The 24846-nt window shown below is 46.4% G+C and overlaps 1 protein-coding gene across 1 annotated transcript in view; it reads left to right on the top strand.

The window, feature by feature from the left end:
• The window catches only part of LOC126100732 (uncharacterized), a 138801-nt gene that overhangs the window by 76819 nt on the left and 37136 nt on the right, over positions 1-24846 (top strand). The window contains exon 2 of the mRNA XM_049911352.1: positions 5926-6147. Within this exon, the coding sequence (XP_049767309.1) occupies positions 5926-6147 (222 nt within the window). The remainder of the gene's footprint in view (positions 1-5925; positions 6148-24846) is intronic.

Below are 24846 nucleotides of genomic sequence, written 5' to 3' on the forward strand. Positions count from 1 at the left end.
TCTATTACTGCCAGGCCTTTCTGCAGTATCGCAGAAGGAACATCCAGCTTCTCGTAGTCCTATTACACGGCCTCGTTGAAACTCAGTGAGATGATAATGGCATCTTTGTCGCTTTAGAGGCAATCTTGACTAACATCAGCTCACCACGTTCAATCTCAAAGGTAACAAACGCTCACGACCGTTACAGCGTGTATTTAAAGTAAACATGATTTGCATCCTCACAGTGGCGCTGCTAGCGTCACTCTTACGCGACTGGCGCGAAATTTGAACAGTCGTCACCTTTCAGATGTTGAAACACTCCTACGAACTTCCGCTTATGTCGCACAACTCCTTCTATGTGTTGCGATTCCTTTCCCGTCAGTGTATATCTGGACGAAACGCATCGAGCACAACGAAAACTAGGCTGAGAAATGAAATGTTACAAAAATAATTTATTTCACCGTATGATTTCGCCTTCGTAATTAGGCAGCTTTGGGAGCTATTGTTGCCGTTATAAATTTCGGATAAAGTAAATATAGTCGGCCAATTTTACGAGGATTAATGACACGTTAAGTAAGTCTGCATGGCATTGTTTTGTATTTTTTGCGAATAGAGAATAGAGTTCTGTGCATGGTGCAGAACACATTACTCGCGAGCATGTCAGATTTATCGTCTCGCTGAGACCATTCTATGTAAATGCCTGTCGACCTTGGGGGCAGAGCAAGCTGTAATCTGCATCGGGAGATTTGCCAACTTGGCACCAAATATACATTTCTATCGGACTGCATGCCTTTCCTTGTTTCTCCGTACTACTGTTTCGGCTACCATGGATGATGGACGCTGTTGACATTCTTTCTAATACAAGAACAGGTACTTTGTCTTTACTACGAAAACAATAAAAACTGTATCATCACAGTTTTAATTTTTGCCTACGTGGCTACATTGCTACGGATGTCATTTACCTAAATTCTTCACCGTCTTACACATTTTATCACACGTTTTTCAACCTGTAATCTCCAAATAATCTTAGTTTCATTTCTTATAGATATCTCCCCGTAACATCCAGTATTCACATTGTGATTTCTAAGATAAATGTAGCCACGAAGTCGTTGTTTTCAACCAAGTAGGATACACCGATGGTCAAAACAACTGATTTTAACGTTCAGACGCCAGTATGGTGTCCCAATTTAGATTTGCTATAGCTATATGTATTCTTCATAAATCTCCCTTAAGTTTGTATCAGAGGGTATTTTTTGTGTCAGATATCCCCGAAAGTCTCCGTTTTTAAACTTCTACAAGAAAGACAAGGAAGCATAATAGCATACTTTGTAGCACATGTTTACTGGCTAGTATCTGCCATTAAATTTGGATTATTTCCAAAAACAAGAAGAAACATCCAGACAGTACGCGATTATAACGTTAATGGTAAACGTGTCGAACATGTAACATCTTTTAAGTAGGTAGGGGTAAAAGTACGAATCCATAAACGTGGAATGAGTAGCAGAGAAGACGAATCAAAGACGTTAGATTTGCTGAAAGGCTACGGAGAGAGTGCATTGCATCTGTTAAAGAGACTGCAAACAGAACTCTAATGTGATGTATTCCAAAACACTGTTCAAGTCTTTGAGGTCCTTGTCTAGTCAGTCTGAGGGGGGACGTACCTGAAATTGGTTGCCATTCTACAAGCACTTGTCGCACTTCGAGAATTCCAACAGACTGGGATAGTCTGAACGAAAATGTAACAGAGTTTCTGAGAGAGTATAAAATAAAATCGTTGGAAGACAGTTAATAAAACCTTAAAGAAGCTCTGTTGAGTAAATCTACGGATGTTATAATTAAATTTTCCTCGAGATATTTGAGTCTCATCTTTATCTACGATAATGATTGAATCTGATGAAATTAATTAAAATTTGTACCATGGCTGGGATCTGAACCCAGGTCCCCTTTCTTATTAGACAGCAATACTAATTATTACACCACCCCTGTATTAGGGTTAGCGTTGCTGGACTACAGAAGTCCAGTACCCTCCTCAATACAAATTCTATTCCTATCTTCAGCTTATTTTCCCCTTCTTAGATCGTCACTATTGCCGAGGCTCTCTGACATTGCAATAGCACCTATGCATTGGACCTAATGTGGAAATCCTGTACCTATAGATCCTATAATTAAATTTTCCTCGAGGCATTTGAGTCTCATCTTTATCTACGATAATTGTGGAATTTGAAGAAATAAATTTAAATTCATGCCCTGGGGAAAGGGGGCGGGGGGAGGATTTGAACCCAGGTCTCCTTACTTAGCGGGTAGGAATGCTAACCATTACACCAACACAGCACTATGGCCAACAATCCTGCTCACACTACACAAGTTTAATGCCCTCCACAACACAAATTTGAATATCAGCCATTGTGCTGCGGTGGTGTAACCGTTAGCGTTCCTCCCTAGGAAGCAAGGAGACCTGGGTTCACATAATGGCTGTGGCACAAAATTTAACTCATTTATTTCAGATTTCATTTGTTGAGTAAATTTATTCATACACACTCACTGTTCAAGATGCAATGTAAAACATTTCTGAAGCCCTTATTGAAAATCTCAAATAATTTATGGTAAAAATCTTATGAGTTGTTTGGTTGCGTCATACTCTGTTTCAAACTTCTACGATACTCGACTTTTCCATCCCTTTGCTTGGATCCACTTGTGTACGTTTCAAGTGTCTCTGGGTGGCCAGCTACCAGAAAAACGCTGTGGATTATGGTTTAAATGGTTCAAATGGCTCTGAGCACTATGGGACTTAACATCTGAGATCATCAGTCCACTAGATCTTAGAACTACTTAAACCTAACTAACCTAACGACATCACACATATCCATGGCCAAGGCAGGATTCGAACCTGCGACCGTAGCGCTCGCGCGGTTCCAGACTGAAGCGCCAAGAACCGCACGGCCACAACGGTCGGCCCTGTGGATTATGACACGGCCTAACTACTCAGGTTTTACCTTCACTGGCAATGGTCACGAAATAGTACTGTCTTCCATCAATGACCATTCTTACCGTGGACGACTGTTCCTTCTTCATCGCTGCCTGAAGATTCGGCAGACTGATCAGTTTCGGCATTGTGCACAACTGCTGCAGGAGGGGCGGCTTCAGAATCACTTTTACCAGGAAAGTCACTTATGTCACTTTCAAGACTGAGTTCTCCTACCATCTTGCATAGTATAATGTCGTTTCACCGCGCCATTTTCACATAAATTTACTTCACACACAGTGACTGAACAGTAACACAATGTATGCTTCGGGGACACAGTGACCCTTCAAAGAATATTTCTCTCGAGTGCTCTATTAGGTCTCACCGAAAGCTGAATTTAGATTGTTGGCAGCGGGTTGTGTCTGTGTGATAGCGGATGTACTGCAGCGGACAAAAAACATCAGGGTTGGACTGACACTTGTAGGGGTAAGAATCATGTTCTATCTATTGTAATGTACAGGGGACCATCATGAACCGCGGCGACTTCGGTGAAACCACTGCCTCTGGGTACAAATGCCATTTCTGTTCGTCGCTTTGCGTATTTGTTTCAGTTACTAATATACTATAATGTAGCAGTTCTTTCTGCGTGTGGTCCAACTTTCACTGAGCTATGTGTCTTGATAGTGATGCTGAAACGTCCCATTTGAAAATTAAGAATGACTCTGCTGGTAAACTTCTATGTTATCTGATTTTCAAACAGCTGAGGAAAACTGAACGTACTCAGTTATTTCTCTCTTTACTTATTCTAATTATCACAAAATTGGCACATAATATTTGTAGCGCAACCCAATCTGACTTTCAATAATCCCTGCAAAAGAATGGCCCTGACTAACATTAACCTATACCTTTCATGAATCACTTACCTCACAAAAATCTTCGTTACTCAAACTAATGCAATACAAAATGGTTCAAATGGCTCTGAGCACTATGGGAGTTAACATCTCAGGTCATCAGTCCCCTAGAACGTAGAACTGTTTAAACCTAACTAACCTAAGGGCATCACACACATCCATGTGCGAGGCAGGATTCGAATCTGCGACTGTAGCGGTCGCGCGGTTCCAGACTGAAGCGCCTAGAACCGCTCGGCCACTCTGGCCGGCTACTGCAATACAGCGGGCGCCACTACTGCCAGCTAAATAAAAGATTCTAACTACTGAAGGCACTAACTACTGACAGGCATAGTTAGCAAATGAAAGATTTTGATAGAGAAGAAACAATGTATTTCCCTTAATAGTGTTCAAAAGTCATAATATACAGGGTGTTACAAAAAGGTACGGCCAAACTTTCAGGAAACATTCCTCACACACAAATGAAGAAAAGATGTTATGTGGACATGTGTCCGGAAACGCTTAATTTCCATGTTAGAGCTCATTTTAGTTTCGTTCTTCCACCTTCGCTCAATGGAGCACGTTATCATGATTTCATACGGGATACTCTACCTGTGCTGCTAGAACATGTGCCTTTACAAGTACGACACAACATGTGGTTCATGCACGATGGAGCTCCTGCACATTTCAGTCGAGCGATGGATTGGTAGAGGCGGACCAATTCCATGGCCTCCACGCTCTCCTGACCTCAACCCTCTTGACTTTCATTTATGGGGGCATTTGAAAGCTCTTGTCTACGCAACCCCGGTACCAAATGTAGAGACTCTTCGTGCTCGTATTGTGGACGGCTGTGATACAACACGCCATTCTCCAGGGCTGCATCAGCGCATCAGGGATTCCATGCGACGGAGGGTGGATGCATGTATCCTCGCTAACGGAGGACATTTTGAACATTTCCTGTAACAAAGTGTTTGAAGTCACGCTGGTACGTTCTGTTGCTGTGTGTTTCCATTCAATGATTAATGTGATTTGAAGAGAAGTAATAAAATGGGCTCTAACATGGCCGGCCGAAGTGGCCGTGCGGTTCTAGGCGCTGCAGTCTGGAACCGCTAGACCGCTACGGTCGCAGGTTTGAATCCTGCCTCGGGCATGGATGTGTGTGATGTCCTTAGGTTAGTTAGGTTTAACTAGTTCTAAGTTCTAGGGGACTAATGACCTCAGAAGGTGAGTCCCATAGTGCTGAGAGCCATTTGAACCATTTTTTGACTTCTAAAATGGAAAGTAAGCGTTTCCGGACACATGTCCACATAACATATTTTCTTTCTTTGTGTGTGAGGAATGTTTCCTGAAAGTTTGGCCGTACCTTTTTGTAACACCCTGGGTATCAGTTCATGACATCCAGTCTTACAAATTTCCTTTTCTGACGGACACACGTCCAGATCGTCCGCTCTCAAAACTCTGGCATCTCTCTCCCCACATCCACCACTGCTGGCGGCTCACCTCCAACTGCCCAACGCTACGTGCTGTTCACATCCAGCTGCCCAACACTACACCAGCGAAATGGCTCAAATGGCTCTAAGCACGATGGGACTTAACATCTGAGGTCATCAGTGCCCTGGACTTAAAACTACTTAAAGCTAACTGACCTAAGGACATCACACATATCCATGCCCGAGGCAGGATTCGAACCTGCGACCATAGCATACACAAGCGAATATTCCAACAATGAGTCCAACTAGCCACATACTGCACACACCACAATCAGTGATTTTCGTACAGAGCGCTACGTGGCGTTACCACCATGAAAACCTACACAGCCTACGTACAATACACCACGGAAATTTCTCTGCCTCGTGATTACTGGGTGTTGTGTGATGTCCTTAGGTTAGTTAGGTTTAAGTAGTTCTACGTTCTAGGGGACTGATGACCATAGATGTTAAGTCCCATAGTGCTCAGAGCCATTTGAACCATTTGAACACCACGGAAAAGTTTATTTCGTCGTCAGGCTTTGGACACCAGTGCTGTAAGACCTGACAATGTTCTGATATTTACGGTGCGCTTCACGCCACAGCTGACCGGTGCCGTGTGTGGTTGCAGACGGCGTCGCTGGCCATCATGGTGCCGTCGGGCAAGCTGGAGCCGATCACGCCCCCGGACCCGGCGCCGCGGCCGCTGCCCGCCTACCCGCTGGTGCCGCCGGCGCCCGTCTACGAGGACCCGGAGCCGCACGCCAACCTGGTGCTGCCGCCGCCGCCCGCCAGGGCGTACCAGCCACCCTTCGGCTTCAGGCTCAAGCCGCTGCCCAAGCAGCGCTACCCGGTGAGCCCAGCACTCTCTCTCGCACACCATTACCAGCGTTACGCAACTCTGTGACATCTGCTGTCGTAATGGTTCCCTCATTCTTGGGTTCTCAGTCTACCTCCGTTATCTGCACTACCATCATCATCAACAACACCACCACCGCACCACCTCGATCCCCAACTCCAACATCTACATCTACATCTACATTATTACTCTGCAATTCAAATTTAAGTGCTTAGCAGAGGGTTCATCGAACCACAATCATACACTACTGGCTATTAAAATTGCTACACCGAGAAGAAATGCAGATGATAAACGGGTATTCATTGGACAAATATATTATCCTAGAACTGACGTGTGATTACATTTTCACGCAATTTGGGAGCATAGATCCTGAGAAATCAGTACCCAGAACAACCACCTCCGACCGTAATAACGGCCTTGGTACGCCTGGGCATTGAGTCAAACAGAGTTTGGATGGCGTCTACAGCTACAACTGCCCATGCAGCTTCAACACGATACCACAGTTCATCAAGAGTAGCGACTGGCATATTGTGACGAGCCAGTTGCTCGGACACCATTGACCAGACGTTTTCAGTTGGTGAGAGATCTGGAGAATGTGCTGGCCTGGGCAGCAGTCGAACATTTACTGGATCCAGAAAGTCCCGTACAGGACCTGCAACATGAAGTCGTGCATTATCCTGCTGAAATATAGGGTTTCGCAGGGATCGAATGAAGGGCAGAGCCACGCATTGTAACACATCTGAAATGTAGCGTCCGCTGTTCAAAGTGTCGTCAATGCGAACAAGAGCTGACAGAGACGTGTAACCAATGGCATCCCATACCATCACGCCGGGTGATGCGCCAGTATGGCGATGACGAATACACGCTTCCAATGTGCGTTCAGCGATGTCGCCAGACACGCATGCGACCATCATGATGCTGTAAACAGAACCTGGATTCATCCGAAAAAATGACGTATTGCCATTCGTGCACCCAGGTTTGTCGTTGAGTACACCATCGCAGCCGCTCCTGTCTGTGACGCAGCGTGAAGGGTAACCGCACCTATGGTCTCCCAGCCGACAGTCCATGCTGCTGCAAACGTCGTCGAACTGTTAGTGCAGATGGTTGTTGTCTTTCAAACGTCCCCGTCTGTTGACTCAGGGATCGAGACGTGGCTGCACGATCCGTCACAGCCATGCGGATAAGATGCCTGTCGTCTCGACTGCTAGCGATACGAGGCCTTTGTGATCCAGCACGGCGTTCCGTATTACCCTCCTGAACCCACCGATTCCATATTCTGCTAACAGTCATTGGATCTCGACAAACGCGAGCAGCAATGTCGCGATACGATAAATCGCAATCGCGATAGCCTACAATCCGACCTTTATCAAAGTCGGAAACGTGATGGTACGCATTTCTCCTCCTTACACGAGGCATCACAACAGCGTTTCACCAGGCAACGCATGTCAACTGCTGTTTGTGTATGAGAAATCGGTGCCGGCCGCGGTGGCCGAGCGGTTCTGGCGCTGCAGTCCGGAACCGCGGGACTGCTACGGTCGCAGGTTCGAATCCTGCCTCGGGCATGGGCGTGTGTGATGTCCTTAGGTTAGTTAGGTTTAAGTTGTTCTAAGTTCTAGGGGACTTATGACCTAAGATGTTGAGTCCCATAGTACTCAGAGCCATTTGAACCATTTTTGAGAAATCGGTTGGAAACTTTCATCATGTCAGCATGTTGTAGGTGTCACGTCCGGCGTCAACCTTGTGTGAATGCTCTGAAAAGCTAATCATTTGTACATCACAGCATCTTCTTCCTGTCGGTTAAATTTCGCGTCTGTAGCACGTCATCTTTGTGGTGTAGCAATTTTAATGGCCAGTAGTGTACTATCTCTCTACCATTCCACTCCCGAACAGCGCGCGGGAAAAACAAACACATAAACCTTTGTGTTCGAACTCTGATTTCTCTTATTTTATTTTGATGATCATTCCTACCTAGGTAGGTTGGGCTCAACATAATATTTTCGCATTCGGAAGAGAAAGTTGGTGACTGGAATTTCGTAAATATATCTCGCCGCGACGAAAAACGCCTTTGCTTTAATGACTTCCATCCCAACCCGCGTATCATGTCTGCCACACTCTCTCCCCTATTACGTGATAATACAAAACGAGCTGCCCTTTTTTGCACCCTTTCGATGTCCTCCGTCAATCCCACCTGGTAAGGATCCCACACCGCGCAGCAATATTCTAACTGAGGACGAACGAGTGTTGTGTAAGCTGTCTCTTTAGTGGACTTATTGCATCTTCTAAGTGTCCTGCCAATGAAACGCAACCTTTGGCTCGCCTTCCCCACAATATTATCTATGTTGTCTTTCCAACTGATGTTGTTCCTAATTTTAACACCCAGGTACTTAGTTGAATTGACAGCCTTGAGAATTGTACTATTTACCGAGTAATCGAATTCCAACGGATTTATTTCGGAACTCATGTGGATCACCTCACACTTTTCGTTATTTAGCGTCAACTGCCACCTGCCACACCATACAGCAATCTTTTCTAAATCGCTTTGCAACTGATACTGGTCTTCGGATGACCTTACTAGACGGTAAATTACAGCATTATCTGCGAGCAACCTAAGAGAACTGCTCAGATTATCACCCAGGTCATTTATGTAGATCAGGAACAGCAGAGGTCCCAGGACGCTTCCCTGGAGAACACCTGATATCACTTCAGTTTTACTCGATGATTTGCCGTCTATTACTACGAACTGCGACCTTCCTCACAGGAAATCACGAATCCAGTCGCACAACTGATACGATACCCCATAGGCCCGCAGCTTGATTAGAAGTCGCTTGTGAGGAACGGTGTCAAAAGCTTTTCGGAAATCTAGAAATACGGAATCAACTTGAGATCCCCTGTCGATAGCGGCCATTACTTCCTGCGAATAAAGTTGCACAAGAACGATGTTTTCTGAAACCATCCAGTCTGACAGTCCCAGATTCTGCGTGGTGGATCTACACTGAAGAGCCAAACAGATAGATACACCTGCCTAATATCGTGTAGGGCGAACATGCAGCACTGTCACAACACGATGTGTCATGGACTTGAATAATGTCTGAAGCAGTGCTGGAGGGAACTGACACCATGAATTCTTCAAGGCTGTCAATAAATCCGTAAGATTACGAGGGAGTGCTGATCTCTTCTGAAAAGGCATCCCAGATATGCTCGGGGGGGGGGGGGGGGGGGTTACCAGCGGAAGTGTTTAAACTCAGAAGAGTGTTCCTGGAGCCACTCCGTAGCAATTCTGGTCGTATGGGGTGTCGCATTATCGTGTTGGAATTGCCCAAGTCTGTCGGAACGTGCAATGGACATGAATGGATGCAGGTGATAGATAGCATGCTTACATACGAGTCACCTGTCAGAGTCGTATCTAGACGTATCATGGCTCCCATATCACACCAACTGCTGACGTCCCACACCGTTACAGAGCCTCCTCCAGCTTGAATAGTCCCCTGCTGACATGCAGGGTCTACATCTACATCAACATCTACATCCATACTCGGTAAGCCACCTGACGGTGTGTGGCGGAGGGTACCTTGAGTACCTCTATCGGTTCTCCCTTCTATTCCAGTCTCGTATTGTTCGTGGAAATAAGGATTGTCGGCATGCCTCTGTGTGGGCTCTAATCTCTCTGATTTTATCCTCATGGTCTCTTCCCAAGATATACGTAGGAGGGAGCAATATACTGCTTCACTCCTCGGAGAAGGTATCTTCTCGAAACTTCGACAATAGCCCGTACCGAGCTACTGAGCGTCTCTCCTGCTGGGTCTTCCACTGGAGTTTATCTGTCATCCCCATAACGCTTTCGTGATTACTAAATGATCCTGTAACGAAGCGCGCTGCTCTCCGTTGGATCTTCTCTATCTCTTCTATCAACCCTATCTGGTACGGATCCCACACCGGTGAGCAATATTCAAGCAGTGGGCGAACAAGCGTACTGTAACCTACTTCCTTTGTTTTCGGATTTCATTTCCTTAGGATTCTTCCAATGAATCTCAGTCTGGCATCTGCTTTATCGACGATTAATTTTATATGCTCATTCCATTTTAAATCGCTCCTAATGCGTACTCCCAGATAATTTACGGAATTAACTGCTTCCAGTTGCTGACCTGCTATATTGTAGCTAAATGATAAGGGATCTTTCTTTCTATGTATTCGCAGCACATTACACTTGTCTACATTGAGATTCAATTGCCATTCCCTGCACCATGCGACAATTCGCTGCACATCCTCCTGCATTTCAGTACAGACTGCTCTCCATTGAGAATGACATGCTGGGTTCTGTTATCTAGGAACTCTTCAATCCAATCGCACAATTGGTCTGATAGTCCATATGCTCTTACTTTGTTCATTAAACGACTGTGGGGAACTGTATCGAACGCCTTGCGGTACCCGTGTCTATGGCCCTCTGAGTGTTGTGGACCAATAGCGCGACCTAGGTTTCACACGATCGTCTTTTTCGAACCCATGCTGATTCCTACAGAGTAGATTTCTAGTCTCCAGAAAAGTCATTATACTCGAACATAATACGTGTTCCAAAATTCTACAACTAATAGACGATAGAGATATGGTCTATAGTTCTGCACATCTGTTCGACGTCCCTTCTTGAAAACGGGGATGACCTGTGCCCTTTTCCAATCCTTTGGAACGCTACGCTCTTCTAGAGATCTACGGTACACCGCTGCAAGAAGGGGGGCAAGTTCCTTCGCGTACTCTGTGTAAAATCGAACTGGTATCCCATCAGGTCCAGCGGACATTCCTCTTTTGAGCGATTTTAATTGTTTCTCTATCCCTCTGTCGTCTATTTCGTTATCCACCATTTTGCCATCTGTCCGACAATCTAGAGAAGGAACTACAGTGCAGTCTTCCTCTGTGAAACAGCTGTGGAAAAAGACGTTTAGTATTTCGGCCTTTAGTCTGTCATCCTCTGTTTCAGTACCATTTTGGAGAGTGTCTGGACATTTTGTTTTGATCTACCTACCGCTTTGACATAAGACCAAAATTTCTTAGGATTTCTGCCAAGTCAGTACATAGATGGATTCATGAGGCTGTCTCCATAACCTTACACGTCTGTCCGCTCGATACTATTTGAAACTAGACTCGTCCGCCCAGGCAACATGTTTCCAGACATCAACAGTCCATTGTCGCTGTTGAGGCGCACAGACGAGTCATAAAGCTTTGCGTCGCGCAGTCATCAAGGGGTCGTTCGGGAAAATCCTTACTTCATCGCTACCTCGGAGATGCTGTGTCCTATCGCTCGTGCGCCGACTATGACGCCACGTTCAAACTCTCTTAAATCTGCCATTGTAGCAGCAGTAACCAATCTAACAACTGCACCAGACACTCGTCTTATAAGCCGGCCGAAGTGGCCGTGCGGTTAAAGGCGCTGCAGTCTGGAACCGCAAGGCCGCTACGGTCGCAGGTTCGAATCCTGCCTCGGTCATGGATGTTTGTGATGTCCTTAGGTTAGTTAGGTTTAACTAGTTCTAAGTTCTAGGGGACTAATGACCTCAGCAGTTGAGTCCCATAGTGCTCAGAGCCATTTGAACCATCTGAACTCGTCTTATACAGATGTTGCCGACCGCAGTGCCGTATTCTATCTGCTTACACGTTTCGTTATTTGAATACGCATGACTATACCAGTTTCCTTGGCGCTTCAGTGTATTAGGACTGGCGGGTGGGGGGGAGGGGGGGGAGAGAGGGAGGAGATCAACAAACTACGAAAATCACTTCCCAGTGAGTAGCACAGTTTCTCCCACATCACCATGACTAACATCATAGGTACACAGAGCTACAGTTGTACTTAGTTTTTGACCTGAAATCATCTTTCCACTGGAGACACAGAGGAATTAAAGTGATAAGCTGCCAGTGGGCATCGATTTATACCAATGGGGCAAGTAGAAAATTTGTGCCGTATTGGGATTCGAACCCTGTCCCCCGCTTAGTAAGTAGATGCGCTGACAGCTACGCCATCTGGACACAGTGCTTACTACAATCTCACTGACTATCCTAGCACGCCTTCCGACGTACCCAAATCTCAACTTATAGCACACACTACATAAGTGGTTCCCTTTCCCGTTAGCCTCATTCCTCGAGGCACCTCGCCGGCTACCGTTGGAGTTCGAGCTTGGTAAGCAGCCGCACTGAATGGATCATTGGCCGTCATCGCCGTAATTTAATATATGGTGTCTTTTCTTTCCGACATATCCGAAAAAACAGATGCCACATCTGTTTATTCGTCGGTCGAACGGTCTTGTGTGACGAAATACCATCAGTTTTGAAACGGTAATAACTACGAGACTGAAACTTCCTGGCAGATTAAAACTGTGTGCCGGACCGAGACTCGAACTCGGGACCTTTGTCTGTCGCGGGCAAGTGCTCTACCAACTGAGCTACCCAAGCACGACTCATGTCCCGTCCTCACAGCTTCACTTCTGCCCGTACCTCGTCTCCTACCTTCCAAACTTTACAGAAGCTCTCCTGCGAACCTTGCAGAACTAGCACTCCTGAAAGAAAGGATATTGCGGAGACATGGCTTAGCCACAGCCTGGGGGATGTTTTCAGAGTGAGATTTTCACTCTGCAGCGGAGTGTGCGCTGATATGAAACTTCCTGGCAGATTAAAACTGGTAGAGCATTTGCCCGCGAAAGGCAAAGGTGCCGAGTTCGAGTCTCGGTCCGGCACACAGTTTTAATCTGCCAGGAAGTTTCATATCAGCGCACACTCCTCTGCAGAGTGAAAAATCTCATTCTGGAAACATCCCCCAGGCTGTGGCTAAGCCATGTCTCCGCAATATCCTTTGTTTCAGGAGTGCTAGTTTTGCAGGTTCGCAGGAGGGCTTCTGTAAAGTTTGGAAGGTAGGAGACGAGGTACTGGCAGAAGTGAAGCCTTGAGGACGGGGCGTGAGTCGTGTTTGGGTAGCTCAGTTGATAGAGCACTTGCCCGCGAAAGGCAAAGGTCCTGAGTTCGAGTTCGGTCCGGCACACAGTTTTAATCTACCAGGAAGTTTCACATCAGCGCACACTCCGCTGCAGAGTGAAAATCTCATTCTGGAACTGCGAGGCTAATGATGCGTAAACAGTTGAGTCCATGACGGATAGATCATCTCTGTACATTTTTATCGTGCTGTATTTGTTTGCCTGTGACGTCATCTTACAGAGTAGGCGTATGCGCATGATTGTTAGGAATTAGCTTTGTTTAAAGTCATAAACTGGTGTAGCGTTTAGGTAGAATATTGATTTGGGTGTAATTGTGATAAGCTCTCCCAGCACTATAGCACTATTCGCCAGAATATAAGCGAAAATCGGTATTCATTAAAAATTACGTAATAAATATGCTCGAAATTATAAAAATGCGCAAGTCAGAGGAAAACTCGCGTCGAAAGGAATCCAGAAAGCCTAAAAAGTCCAGTCCCGAAGGAATACGAGAGCTACGGCAGCGTCGAAAATTAAATGAAAATTAGGCGCAAAGCAATTACTGTAGCTGACACGTGGGGCATACAGCAGCCAGCGACACTTCAAATTTGTGATTTATCTATTCTGTAACCGCTATAATACTTTGTGTTATCACTGTATTAAAGAGATTAATTCAATTAAATTATGTACTGAAACGAAACACTTCTTATTTTTTTATCCCGACGTTTTCATGAAGTCATGAAGAATCTACGGCGCGAACGGGAAGAGTCGTCAGTCTTCTAACCTTCTTGCCTAGTCTGACGAAGCCCACGACTCCCTCACCTCTAAAAACATCATCATGCCGTACTAGCACTTACACCAATACCTCATACATTTCATTAACTGTGTTTGTCCACATTTCTTGCCCTCTACGGCTCCCTCTAGCAACATGGAAGTTATTCTCTTAATTAACGTTTTCGTCATAGTCCTTTCCTACGAAGAGGTCCTCCTGATTTTATGTATGTTCGTTTACTATTTGGTCTCCCTCTGCAGCATCAAATTTCGATTTGCTTCTTTTAAGATTTTCCCCAGCCATAATTCCTTCTGTATATTACTTTGCTCCATGTGTACATTCCGACAGGTTCTTCCTCCAGTTAAGGCCTACAACATTTGTGGTCTTTTCTGCGAAGAATGCCCTCTTTGCGTTTACTAGTGTTCTTCTTGTATCTTCCTTGTTTCGTCACACTTTATTTTTTCATCAACTACGGGGTCCCCAGTTTTGATGTGTTTATTATTAACCTCATTTCAGCTACTCGGCATTACTGTGTCTTTCTTTGGTTTACATTTCTTTGATCTACTCTCAGTCCATATTCTCTGCTCGACGCCATCTTTCAAATTTTGTACAGTACCTGTCAAAAACCAACCATAAGACTCGAGCCACAGCCAAGCGAAGAGCGTATTCCTTTTTAACATAAAGCCACTAGCATCGTTTCTCAAGTAACCATTCTCTTGTATCCCGCCTGGAAGGCGGCGCGTGGATCTGCTCCGGTGATCTGCAATATAGGCCGAATGAAGGAAGCGGGTAGGAGCGGGTGAGGTAAAGCACTTCGATACTGCAAGTAAAGTTAAAGCACCTTTACTGGTGTATAAACATATACAAACACACAGATGAGCACGTAAGTGCGAAGCCGTTCATGTATCAAAGCTAACAGTTACTAAAAGCTACAAAGGCAAAGTCTATAAATACACTCCCGGAAATGGAAAAAAGAACACATTGACACCGGTGTGTCAGACCCACCATACTTGCTCCGGACACTGCGAGAGGGCTGTACAAGCAATGATCACACGCACGGCACAGCGGACACACCAGGAACCGCGGTGTTGGCCGTCGAATGGCGCTAGCTGCGCAGCATTTGTGCACCGCCGCCGTCAGTGTCAGCCAGTTTGCCGTGGCATACGGAGCTCCATCGCAGTCTTTAACACTGGTAGCATGCCGCGACAGCGTGGACGTGAACCGTATGTGCAGTTGACGGACTTTGAGCGAGGGCGTATAGTGGGCATGCGGGAGCCCGGGTGGACGTACCGCCGAATTGCTCAACACGTGGGGCGTGAGGTCTCCACAGTACATCGATGTGGTCGCCAGTGGTCGGCGGAAGGTGCACGTGCCCGTCGACCTGGGACCGGATCGCAGCGACGCACGGATGCACGCCAAGACCGTAGGATCCTACGCAGTGCCGTAGGGGACCGCACCGCCACTTCCCAGCAAATTAGGGACACTGTTGCTCCTGGGGTATCGGCGAGGACCATTCGCAACCGTCTCCATGAAGCTGGGCTACGGTCCCACACACCGTTAGGCCGTCTTCCGCTCACGCCCCAACATCGTGCAGCCCGCCTCCAGTGGTGTCGCGACAGGCGTGAATGGAGGGACGAATGGAGACGTGTCGTCTTCAGCGATGAGAGTCGCTTCTGCCTTGGTGCCAATGATGGTCGTATGCGTGTTTGGCGCCGTGCAGGTGAGCGCCACAATCAGGACTGCATACGACCGAGGCACACAGGGCCAACACCTGGCATCATGGTGTGGGGAGCGATCTCCTACACTGGCCGTACACCACTGGTGATCGTCGAGGGGACACTGAATAGTGCACGGTACATCCAAACCGTCATCGAACCCATCGTTCTACCATTCCTAGACCGGCAAGGGAACTTGCTGTTCCAACAGGACAATGCACGTCCGCATGTATCCCGTGCCACCCAACGTGCTCTAGAAGGTGTAAGTCAACTACCCTGACCAGCAAGATCTCCGGATCTGTCCCCCATTGAGCATGTTTGGGACTGGATGAAGCGTCGTCTCACGCGGTCTGCACGTCCAACACAAACGCTGGTCCAACTGAGGCGCCAGGTGGAAATGACATGGCAAGCCGTTCCACAGGACTACATCCAGCATCTCTACGATCGTCTCCATGGGAGAATAGCAGCCTGCATTGCTGCGAAAGGTGGATATACACTGTACTAGTGCCGACATTGTGCATGCTCTGTTGCCTGTGCCTATGTGCCTGTGGTTCTGTCAGTGTGATCATGTGATGTATCTGACCCCAGGAATGTGTCAATAAAGTTTCCCCTTCCTGGGACAATGAATTCACGGTGTTCTTATTTCAATTTCCAGGAGTGTAGCTAGCCCCCTACAAAGTAGAAGCTAAGTTGCTAGGACATCTGCTCTTGATCAACTGGGCAGAAAGTAGAGTGTCGGTCGTTGAGCTCCACAGCGTCGGCTAGAGGGCGCTGTGGTCGGCGTAGTTCGTCCGCTCTCGTAGTGCCAACCAACGCTGTGCCATCGCAACTGTCGATACCACACATTCGGGTTACCGTAGCGGTTTTTTCATAATTTAGACTTCGAGTTAAAGTCTGTGTGCACACTACGTGGCGAGCTACACACACTCCCACGCCACCACCACTGTCACAACAACCACCATCAACAACAACAAAGTCGACATCTTTCCTACGAAACACAAGCCGTTTATAAACATACGCCACACCAGCAATGCTCATTCAAAAGCTCATATTGCCTGAAGTATTCATTCCCGAGCATTGAGTTCTTATCTCAGATTACTCATTTTAAGGTCCTCTGCCATTTGGATAATTTCGACCATAGACATTTGAGACTCCTGAAATATCACTCTTCAATGATGTGTTGTGGATCACTACGCTGCAGAAATATACAGTCCTCTGCTTTGATCATAGTACCCACGTATATCATGACTCTGCATCCACTGTAATTCTCAGGATCTTAACCAGGATTAACAACTCTAGGACCACCTCGATTGTCATTCAACAGTAACGGGAAATGCTGCTGACATACTAATCGCAGATTCCTGTTGCGACTTATCGTGAAGTGACTCACTGCCACTTCTAGTTAGACTAGCTGTCACGTATTTTGCAAAACAGCGGGTACTCTATATCTAGCATGTTGTCATAATACTGTAATGTGACGTGACAGAATACGGCGGACTCGATGAGGTTATTACTGTCATTCCGCATCCGTAAAGACCCGCAGTGATCTTCAGGACCAGAGTTGTGAGATGTTTGTCGAGTGCCCTGACTTGAAAAGGCACCGCTTTAGAATCAGTTTAGCGTTCGACGGGGTGCCTCTGTTAGTGGAGCGCGCAGAGCGAGATATACATTTGGCACGGGCCGATTGGTTCCGTGAAAGCTCTCTGTGGTCCCGGCCCTCGACCCCAATACCGCATAGTGTCCCGTCGCTCGCCGTGGCGTATCGTATCGGCGCACAAGCAGATCTCCTTTGTCCCCTTTTGATGCGTGTCCGAGATCTTTCTGAGCGCTGTAGAGGTGGTTCCGTTTGTAAGGCCGGCGCTCGCCGCAGCGATTCGATATTGCAACAGCGACGGGGACCTTGCAGCGAGCTCCACTACACAGAGTCGTAAACTTATCACGGGCGCCTTCATTACAATGGAAGGAGATAACGTGAGGATCTCGATACACGCTAGAATTGAGATAGTAAGCTGTTGTGGAAAGCCCATGTCCAGGATCTTGTTCAGAAGCTAAATGCTGCTTTATTTACCATTAGAACAGTATCTGAAATAAATGACACTTCAACACGAAAAGTAGTCTACTTCGCATATTTTCATACGCTTATGTCGTATGGTATTATTTTTTGGGGTAATTCTTCTGATTCAAAAAGGGTATTTTTGGCTCAAAAACGGGCTGTTCGAGCTATATGTGGTGTAAGTTCGAGAACCTCTTGTCGACCCCTATTCAAAAATCTGGGAATTCTGACACTGCCCTCACAGTATATATTTTCTTTAATGTCGTTTGTTGTTAGCAATATTAGCCTATTCCCAAGAGTTAGCAGCTTTCACTCAGTTAATACTAGGCAGAAATCAAATCTGCATGTAGAATGCACTTCCTTGACTCTTGTGCAGAAAGGAGTGCAGTATTCTGCTGCATCCATTTTCAATAAGCTGCCACAAGAACTCAAAAATCTTAGCAGTAGCCTAAACTCTTTTAAGTCTAAACTGAAGAGTTTCCTCATGGCTCACTCTTTCTATTCTGTCGAGGAGCTCCTGGAAGAGCTAAAAAATTAAGCAAATTCCAGTGTTACATTGTTGATTGTCTTCATTTAAACTTACGACTTGTCACCTGAATATTTTTTTTTATATTTCATTTTATCTGTTTCTAATATCGTGTTATAATTTCATGTATTGACTCGTTCCATGACCATGGAGACTTCTCCTTAATTTGGTCCCACGGAACAACAAATAAATAAAAAAAATAAATAAATAAAATTCAAAGGGTGGAAATTGACTTTATTACTTAATTCCGCAATTTTTGAATGCACCGCAACTAAAAATGTATTGAAACATAACGATACTACCGCATCAGTTTTGACCGCTGCACAATCCCAAACACGAGAGATATCGATATTAGCACTCACGATATTGAAAAGCAATTAAAACTACTTCAGGCGAACATACCACACTGCTCTGGCGAAAATACCGTTTATATTGAAAAAGCAGTGGAATTAATTGCTTTCCTAGACGTATTTATCGAGAATCTCCTTCGCAGTGGATAGTCCCCCTGTGACTGGAAAAAGCACAGGTCACTCCTGTTTAGAAACAGTAAAAGATCGGCTGCACAGAATTACAAGTCAATATTGCTCTTATCCTAGAGCATATCCTAAACTTAAAATTGTGATGTTCATACAGAAAAAAGCAAAAGATCATCTGGACAGAATTACAGCTCAATATTGCTGCTGTCCTACAGCATATTCTAAACTTAAAATTATGATGTTAATATAGAAAAGCAGGTTTCTCTCAAAGAGTCAGCATGGATTCCGCTTCCTTTATTTATACTGGACATACGCTATCAGATCAAATGTATCCGGGTATCCCTATATAAAGTGGAACTGACCGCTAGATGTCACAGTCTGTGGACCCGCCGGTACAGGCTATTCCCTTTACAAACTTCTAGCATTTGTAGAGGGGAGTGCGAAGACAATATGTGATGATGATGATGTTTGGGTTGTGGGGCGCTCAACTGCGTGGTTATCAGCGCCCGTACAATTTCCCAACCTTTGCTCAGTCCAATTTCGCCACTTTCCTGGATGATGATGAAATGATGAGGACAACACAAACACCCAGTCATCTCGAGGCAGGTGAAAATCCCTGACCCCGCCGGGAATCGAACCCGGGACCCCGTGCTCGGGAAGCGAGAACGCTACCGCGAGACCACGAGCGGCGGACACGAAGACAATATTTTGAATTGGAATCCCGTGCTATACCATCTGAAAACATGTTAGTAACGTGACCACTTTTACAAGTAATCGATTAGGTGTGGCCCAACATACCACTTGTTTTATAGCCCAAGGAACTGCTCTTGTACTCGTTGACGGGTTTTCTTCAACGTCCTCTTCCAGTTCGGGTGTGCGGGGTCTCCTTGGCGCGACACAGTCATGCCTGCCGACAGTAAAGGAAGCCGTTGGATAATTTCGGCGGAAAGGGATGCAATGGAGTCAGACGATGTGGAGAACGATCTTGATGAAGGCGAAAAGCATCTCTTCCATTACCATGAGCTCCACCGTTTAGAAGGATCCTGTCGCGGTAGTCTGCAAACATGTATTCAACCATTCAGAAGGATCATATCGGTGTATTCTGCCAACTTGTATTCATCCGTGTTGCTCTAACATTCACAGGTAGTAAATGAGGCTGGGCTCAAACGAGGCCAGAGAGGAGAAAAATGGTTCAAATGGCTCTGATCACTATGCGACTTAACTTCTGAGGTCATCAATCGCCTAGAACTTAGAACTAATTAAACCTAACTAACCTAAGAACATCACACACATCCATGCCCGAGGCAGGATTCGAACTTGCGACCGTAGCGGTCGCTCGGTTTCAGACTGCAGCGCCGAGAACCGCACGGCCACTCCGGCCGGCCAGAGAGGAGAATGGACGCAAATGACATCAGCCGATCCGGTGTAACCAACCCCCTCACAATGACTACCCTGTTGCATACCTACATAGAAAACACCTCTTCAGGTTTCATTAGCACGGAAACAGTGCGTTTCCTGAGATGTGTTCATATTCAAACTAGTAGGAACTCACTCCCGTCTAGAACTCGTAGAAGTTTGTAACTGGAATTTCCGAACACCCTGTATAAAAAGAGGCGGGGAGGATTGTATTATCAGTAGCGAAACAGTAACAGCAGAATGGATAGTCCAGGAGGGCTCAGTGACCCCGAACGTGGACTAGTCATTGGATGTCACCTGAGCAACGAATCTATTACGGGTATTTCAACCCATCTGAAGCTGCTCAAGTCGACTGTTAGTGATGTGACTGTGAAGTGGAAACGCGAAGGAATAACCGCAGTTAAATCTATACCAGACAAACCCAATGTACTGATGGTCTGGGACAGACCAGTATTGCAGACAGTGGAGGTAAAAAAATTGCAGGAAATCTGCAGAAGAAATCAGTCGTGCGTTCGCAAGTACTAACAGCAGTCCAGCTAGCAAACTGAGCGTGCGCAGGCGTCAAAAACTGGGACACACTGGTCGCGCAGACTCCTGTAAGCTGCACTCTTCTGTGGTCAAAGTTAAGCGCCACTTGAGCTGGTGTAAAGTGCGACTCCACTGGACAGTGACCGGAAACGAAAGATTTGGAGTGATAAATCACGCTATAACCTGTGGAAATTAGAAGGAAGCGTTTGGTTTTTGGCGAACGCCTGAACAAATTACTTGCCACCAAGTGTAGTGCCAACAAAGAACTACGCAGGACATGGTGCAGCTATGTTTTTTGTGGTTGGGTGTGGTCCCCTCATTACGCTTAAGAAAATTCTAAATGCGGAAGGATATGGACATATTTTACGGCAGTGTGTATCTCGTACAGTAGAGGAACAGCGCGGAGACCATGGTTGTCTGTATCACCATGACAATGCATACTGTCATAAAGTAATATCTGAGGCAATTTTTAGTCTATGATAACGTTCCTAAAATGGAGTGGCCTGCAAGTGAACCGACCTGAACCCAATGGAACACTTTTGGGATGATTCAGAAGGTCGATTTCGCTCCAGATCCCAGCGTCCAATATCACTACCTTCTATGGTTTCACCTCCTGAGGGAGAATGGGCTGCCATTTTTTCATGGACATTCAGACACATCATTGAATGTACCCCTAGAATATCTCATGCTGTCATAAAGATGAATGGTGGACGCAACCCATATTAATGTCCACAGATACTTCTGATCAGATAGTGTATAGCAAAAAATTGATGCAATTATGTGACCAACTCCAGGAATATTTGACTAGCAGAACCCAGTATGTTACACAGGGCGGTGAATGTTCTACAGAAACGAAAGTGAAGTGGGGTACGCTCTAAGGAAGCACGATAGGACCTGTAATGTTCTGAATGCACATAAACGACGTCTTAGGTAGGACCAGCAACACTACACCACTTTTCGCTGACAATGCTTCTGTCCACATGAAACTACACTCCTGGAAATTGAAATAAGAACACCGTGAATTCATTGTCCCAGGAAGGGGAAACTTTATTGACACATTCCTGGGGTCAGATACATCACATGATCACACTGACAGAACCACAGGCACATAGACACAGGCAACAGAGCATGCACAATGTCGGCACTAGTACAGTGTATATCCACCTTTCGCAGCAATGCAGGCTGCTATTCTCCCATGGAGACGATCGTAGAGATGCTGGATGTAGTCCTGTGGAACGGCTTGCCATGCCATTTCCACCTGGCGCCTCAGTTGGACCAGCGTTCGTGCTGGACGTGCAGACCGCGTGAGACGACGCTTCATCCAGTCCCAAACATGCTCAATGGGGGACAGATCCGGAGATCTTGCTGGCTAGGGTAGTTGACTTACTCCTTCTAGAGCACGTTGGGTGGCACGGGATACATGCGGACGTGCATTGTCCTGTTGGAACAGCAAGTTCCCTTGCTGGTCTAGGAATGGTAGAACGATGGGTTCGATGACGGTTTGGATGTACCGTGCACTATTCAGTGTCCCCTCGACGATCACCAGTGGTGTACGGCCAGTGTAGGAGATCGCTCCCCACACCATGATGCCGGGTGTTGGCCCTGTGTGCCTCGGTCGTATGCAGTCCTGATTGTGGCGCTCACCTGCACGGCGCCAAACACGCATACGACCATCATTGGCACCAAGGCAGAAGCGACTCTCATCGCTGAAGACGACACGTCTCCATTCGTCCCTCCATTCACGCCTGTCGCGACACCACTGGAGGCGGGCTGCACGATGTTGGGGCGTGAGCGGAAGACGGCCTAACGGTGTGCGGGACCGTAGCCCAGCTTCATGGAGACGGTTGCGAATGGTCCTCGCCGATACCCCAGGAGCAACAGTGTCCCTAATTTGCTGGGAAGTGGCGGTGCGGTCCCCTACGGCACTGCGTAGGATCCTACGGTCTTGGCGTGCATCCGTGCGTCGCTGCGGTCCGGTCCCAGGTCGACGGGCACGTGCACCTTCCGCCGACCACTGGCGACAACATCGATGTACTGTGGAGACCTCACGCCCCACGTGTTGAGCAATTCGGCGGTACGTCCACCCGGCCTCCCGCATGCCCACTATACGCCCTCGCTCAAAGTCCGTCAACTGCACATACGGTTCACGTCCACGCTGTCGCGGCATGCTACCAGTGTTAAAGACTGCGATGGAGCTCCGTATGCCACGGCAAACTGGCTGACACTGACGGCGGCGGTGCACAAATGCTGCGCAGCTAGCGCCATTCGACGGCCAACACCGCGGTTCCTGGTGTGTCCGCTGTGCCGTGCGTGTGATCATTGCTTGTACAATCCTCTCGCAGTGTCCGGAGCAAGTATGGTGGGTCTGACACACCGGTGTCAATGTGTTCTATTTTCCATTTCCAGGAGTGTATCATCGTTGGACGACCGTAAGAAATTTGCAGAAAGACTCACAAAATTTTCACGTGACCTAATGAATATAATCCTTTTTAAACGAGAATGTCAATTCAGGATTGTCCCATACTCAGGGAATGAGCACAGCGGAGCAAATGCATCGCCGTTCTAGGCAATGTCCAAGATGGTTAACCGTTGCCTTCTCCCCATTTGTTATGAAGTACATCTACATCTACATCTACATCCATACTCCGCAAGCCACCTGACGGTGTGTGGCGGAGGGTACCTTGAGTAACTCTATCGGTTCTCCCTTCTATTCCAGTCTCGTATTGTTCGTACAAATAAGGATTGTCGGTATGCCTCTGTGTGGGCTCTAATCTCTCTGATTTTATCCTCATGGTCTCTTCGCGAGATATACGTAGGAGGGAGCAATATACTGCTCTTCGGTGAAGGTATGTTCTCGAAGCTTCAACAAAAGTCCATATCGAGCTACTGAGCGTCTCTCCTCCAGAGTCTACCACTGGAGTTCACCTATCATCTCCGTAACTCTTTCGCGATTACTAAATGATCCTGTAACGAAGCGCGCTGCTCTCCGTTGGATCTTCTCTATCTCTTCTATCAACCCTATCTGGTACGGATCCCACACTGCTGAGCAGTATTCAAGCAGTGGGCGAACAAGCGTATTGTAACCTACTTCCTTTGATTTCGGATTCCAGTTCCTTAGGATTCTTCCAATGAATCTCAGTCTGGCATCTGCTTTACCGACGATCAACTTAACTCATTTTAAATCACTCCAAATGCGTACTCCCAGATAATTTATGGAATTAACTGCTTCCAGTTGCTGACCTGCTATATGGTAACTAAATGATATGAGATCTTTCTTTCTATGTACTCGCAGCACATTACACTTGTCTACATTGAGATTCAATTGCCATTCCCTGCACCATGCGTCAATTCGTTGCAGATCCTCCTGCATTTCAGTACAATTTTCCATTGTTACAACTTCTCGATATACCACAGCATCATCCGCAAAAAGCCTCAGTGAACTTCCGATGTCATCCACAAGGTCATTTATGTATATTCTGAATAGCAACGGTCCTATGACACTCCCCTGCGGCACACCTGAAATCACTCTTACTTCGGAAGACTGCTCTCCATTGAGAATGACATGCTGCGTTCTGTTGTCTGTTGTCAATCCAATCACACAATTGGTCTGATAGTCCATATGCTCTTACTTTGTTCATTAAACGACTGTGAGGAACTGTATCGAACGCCTTGTGGAAGTCAAGAAACACGGCATCTACCTGGGAACCCGTGTCTATGGCCCTCTGAGTTTCGTACACGAATAGCGCGAGCTGGGTTTCACACGATCGTATTTTTCGAAACCCATGCTGATTCCTACAGAGTAGATTTCTAGTCTCCAGAAAAGTCATTATACTCGAACATTATATGTGTTCCAAAATTCTACAACTGATCTACGTTAGAGATATGGTCTATAGTTCTGCACATCTGTTCGACGTCCCTTCTTGAAAACGGAGATGACCTGTGCCCTTTTCCAATCCTTTGGAACGCTACGCTCTTCTAGAGATCTACGGTACACCGCTGCAAGAAGGGGGGCAAGTTCCTTCGCGTACTCTGTGTAAAATCGAACCTTTCCTCTTTTGAGCGATTTTAATTGTTTCTCTATCCCTCTATCGTCTATTTCGTTATCTAGCATTTTGTCATCTGTGCGACAATCTAGAGAAGGAACTACAGTGCAGTCTTCCTCTGTGAAACAGCTTCGGAAAAAGACATTTAGTATTTCGGCCTTTAGTCTGTCATCCTTTATTTCGGTACCATTTTGGTCACAGAGTGTCTGGACATTTT

This window comes from Schistocerca cancellata, chromosome 9 (assembly GCF_023864275.1).
Source record: "Schistocerca cancellata isolate TAMUIC-IGC-003103 chromosome 9, iqSchCanc2.1, whole genome shotgun sequence".
Taxonomy (NCBI): domain Eukaryota; kingdom Metazoa; phylum Arthropoda; class Insecta; order Orthoptera; family Acrididae; genus Schistocerca; species Schistocerca cancellata.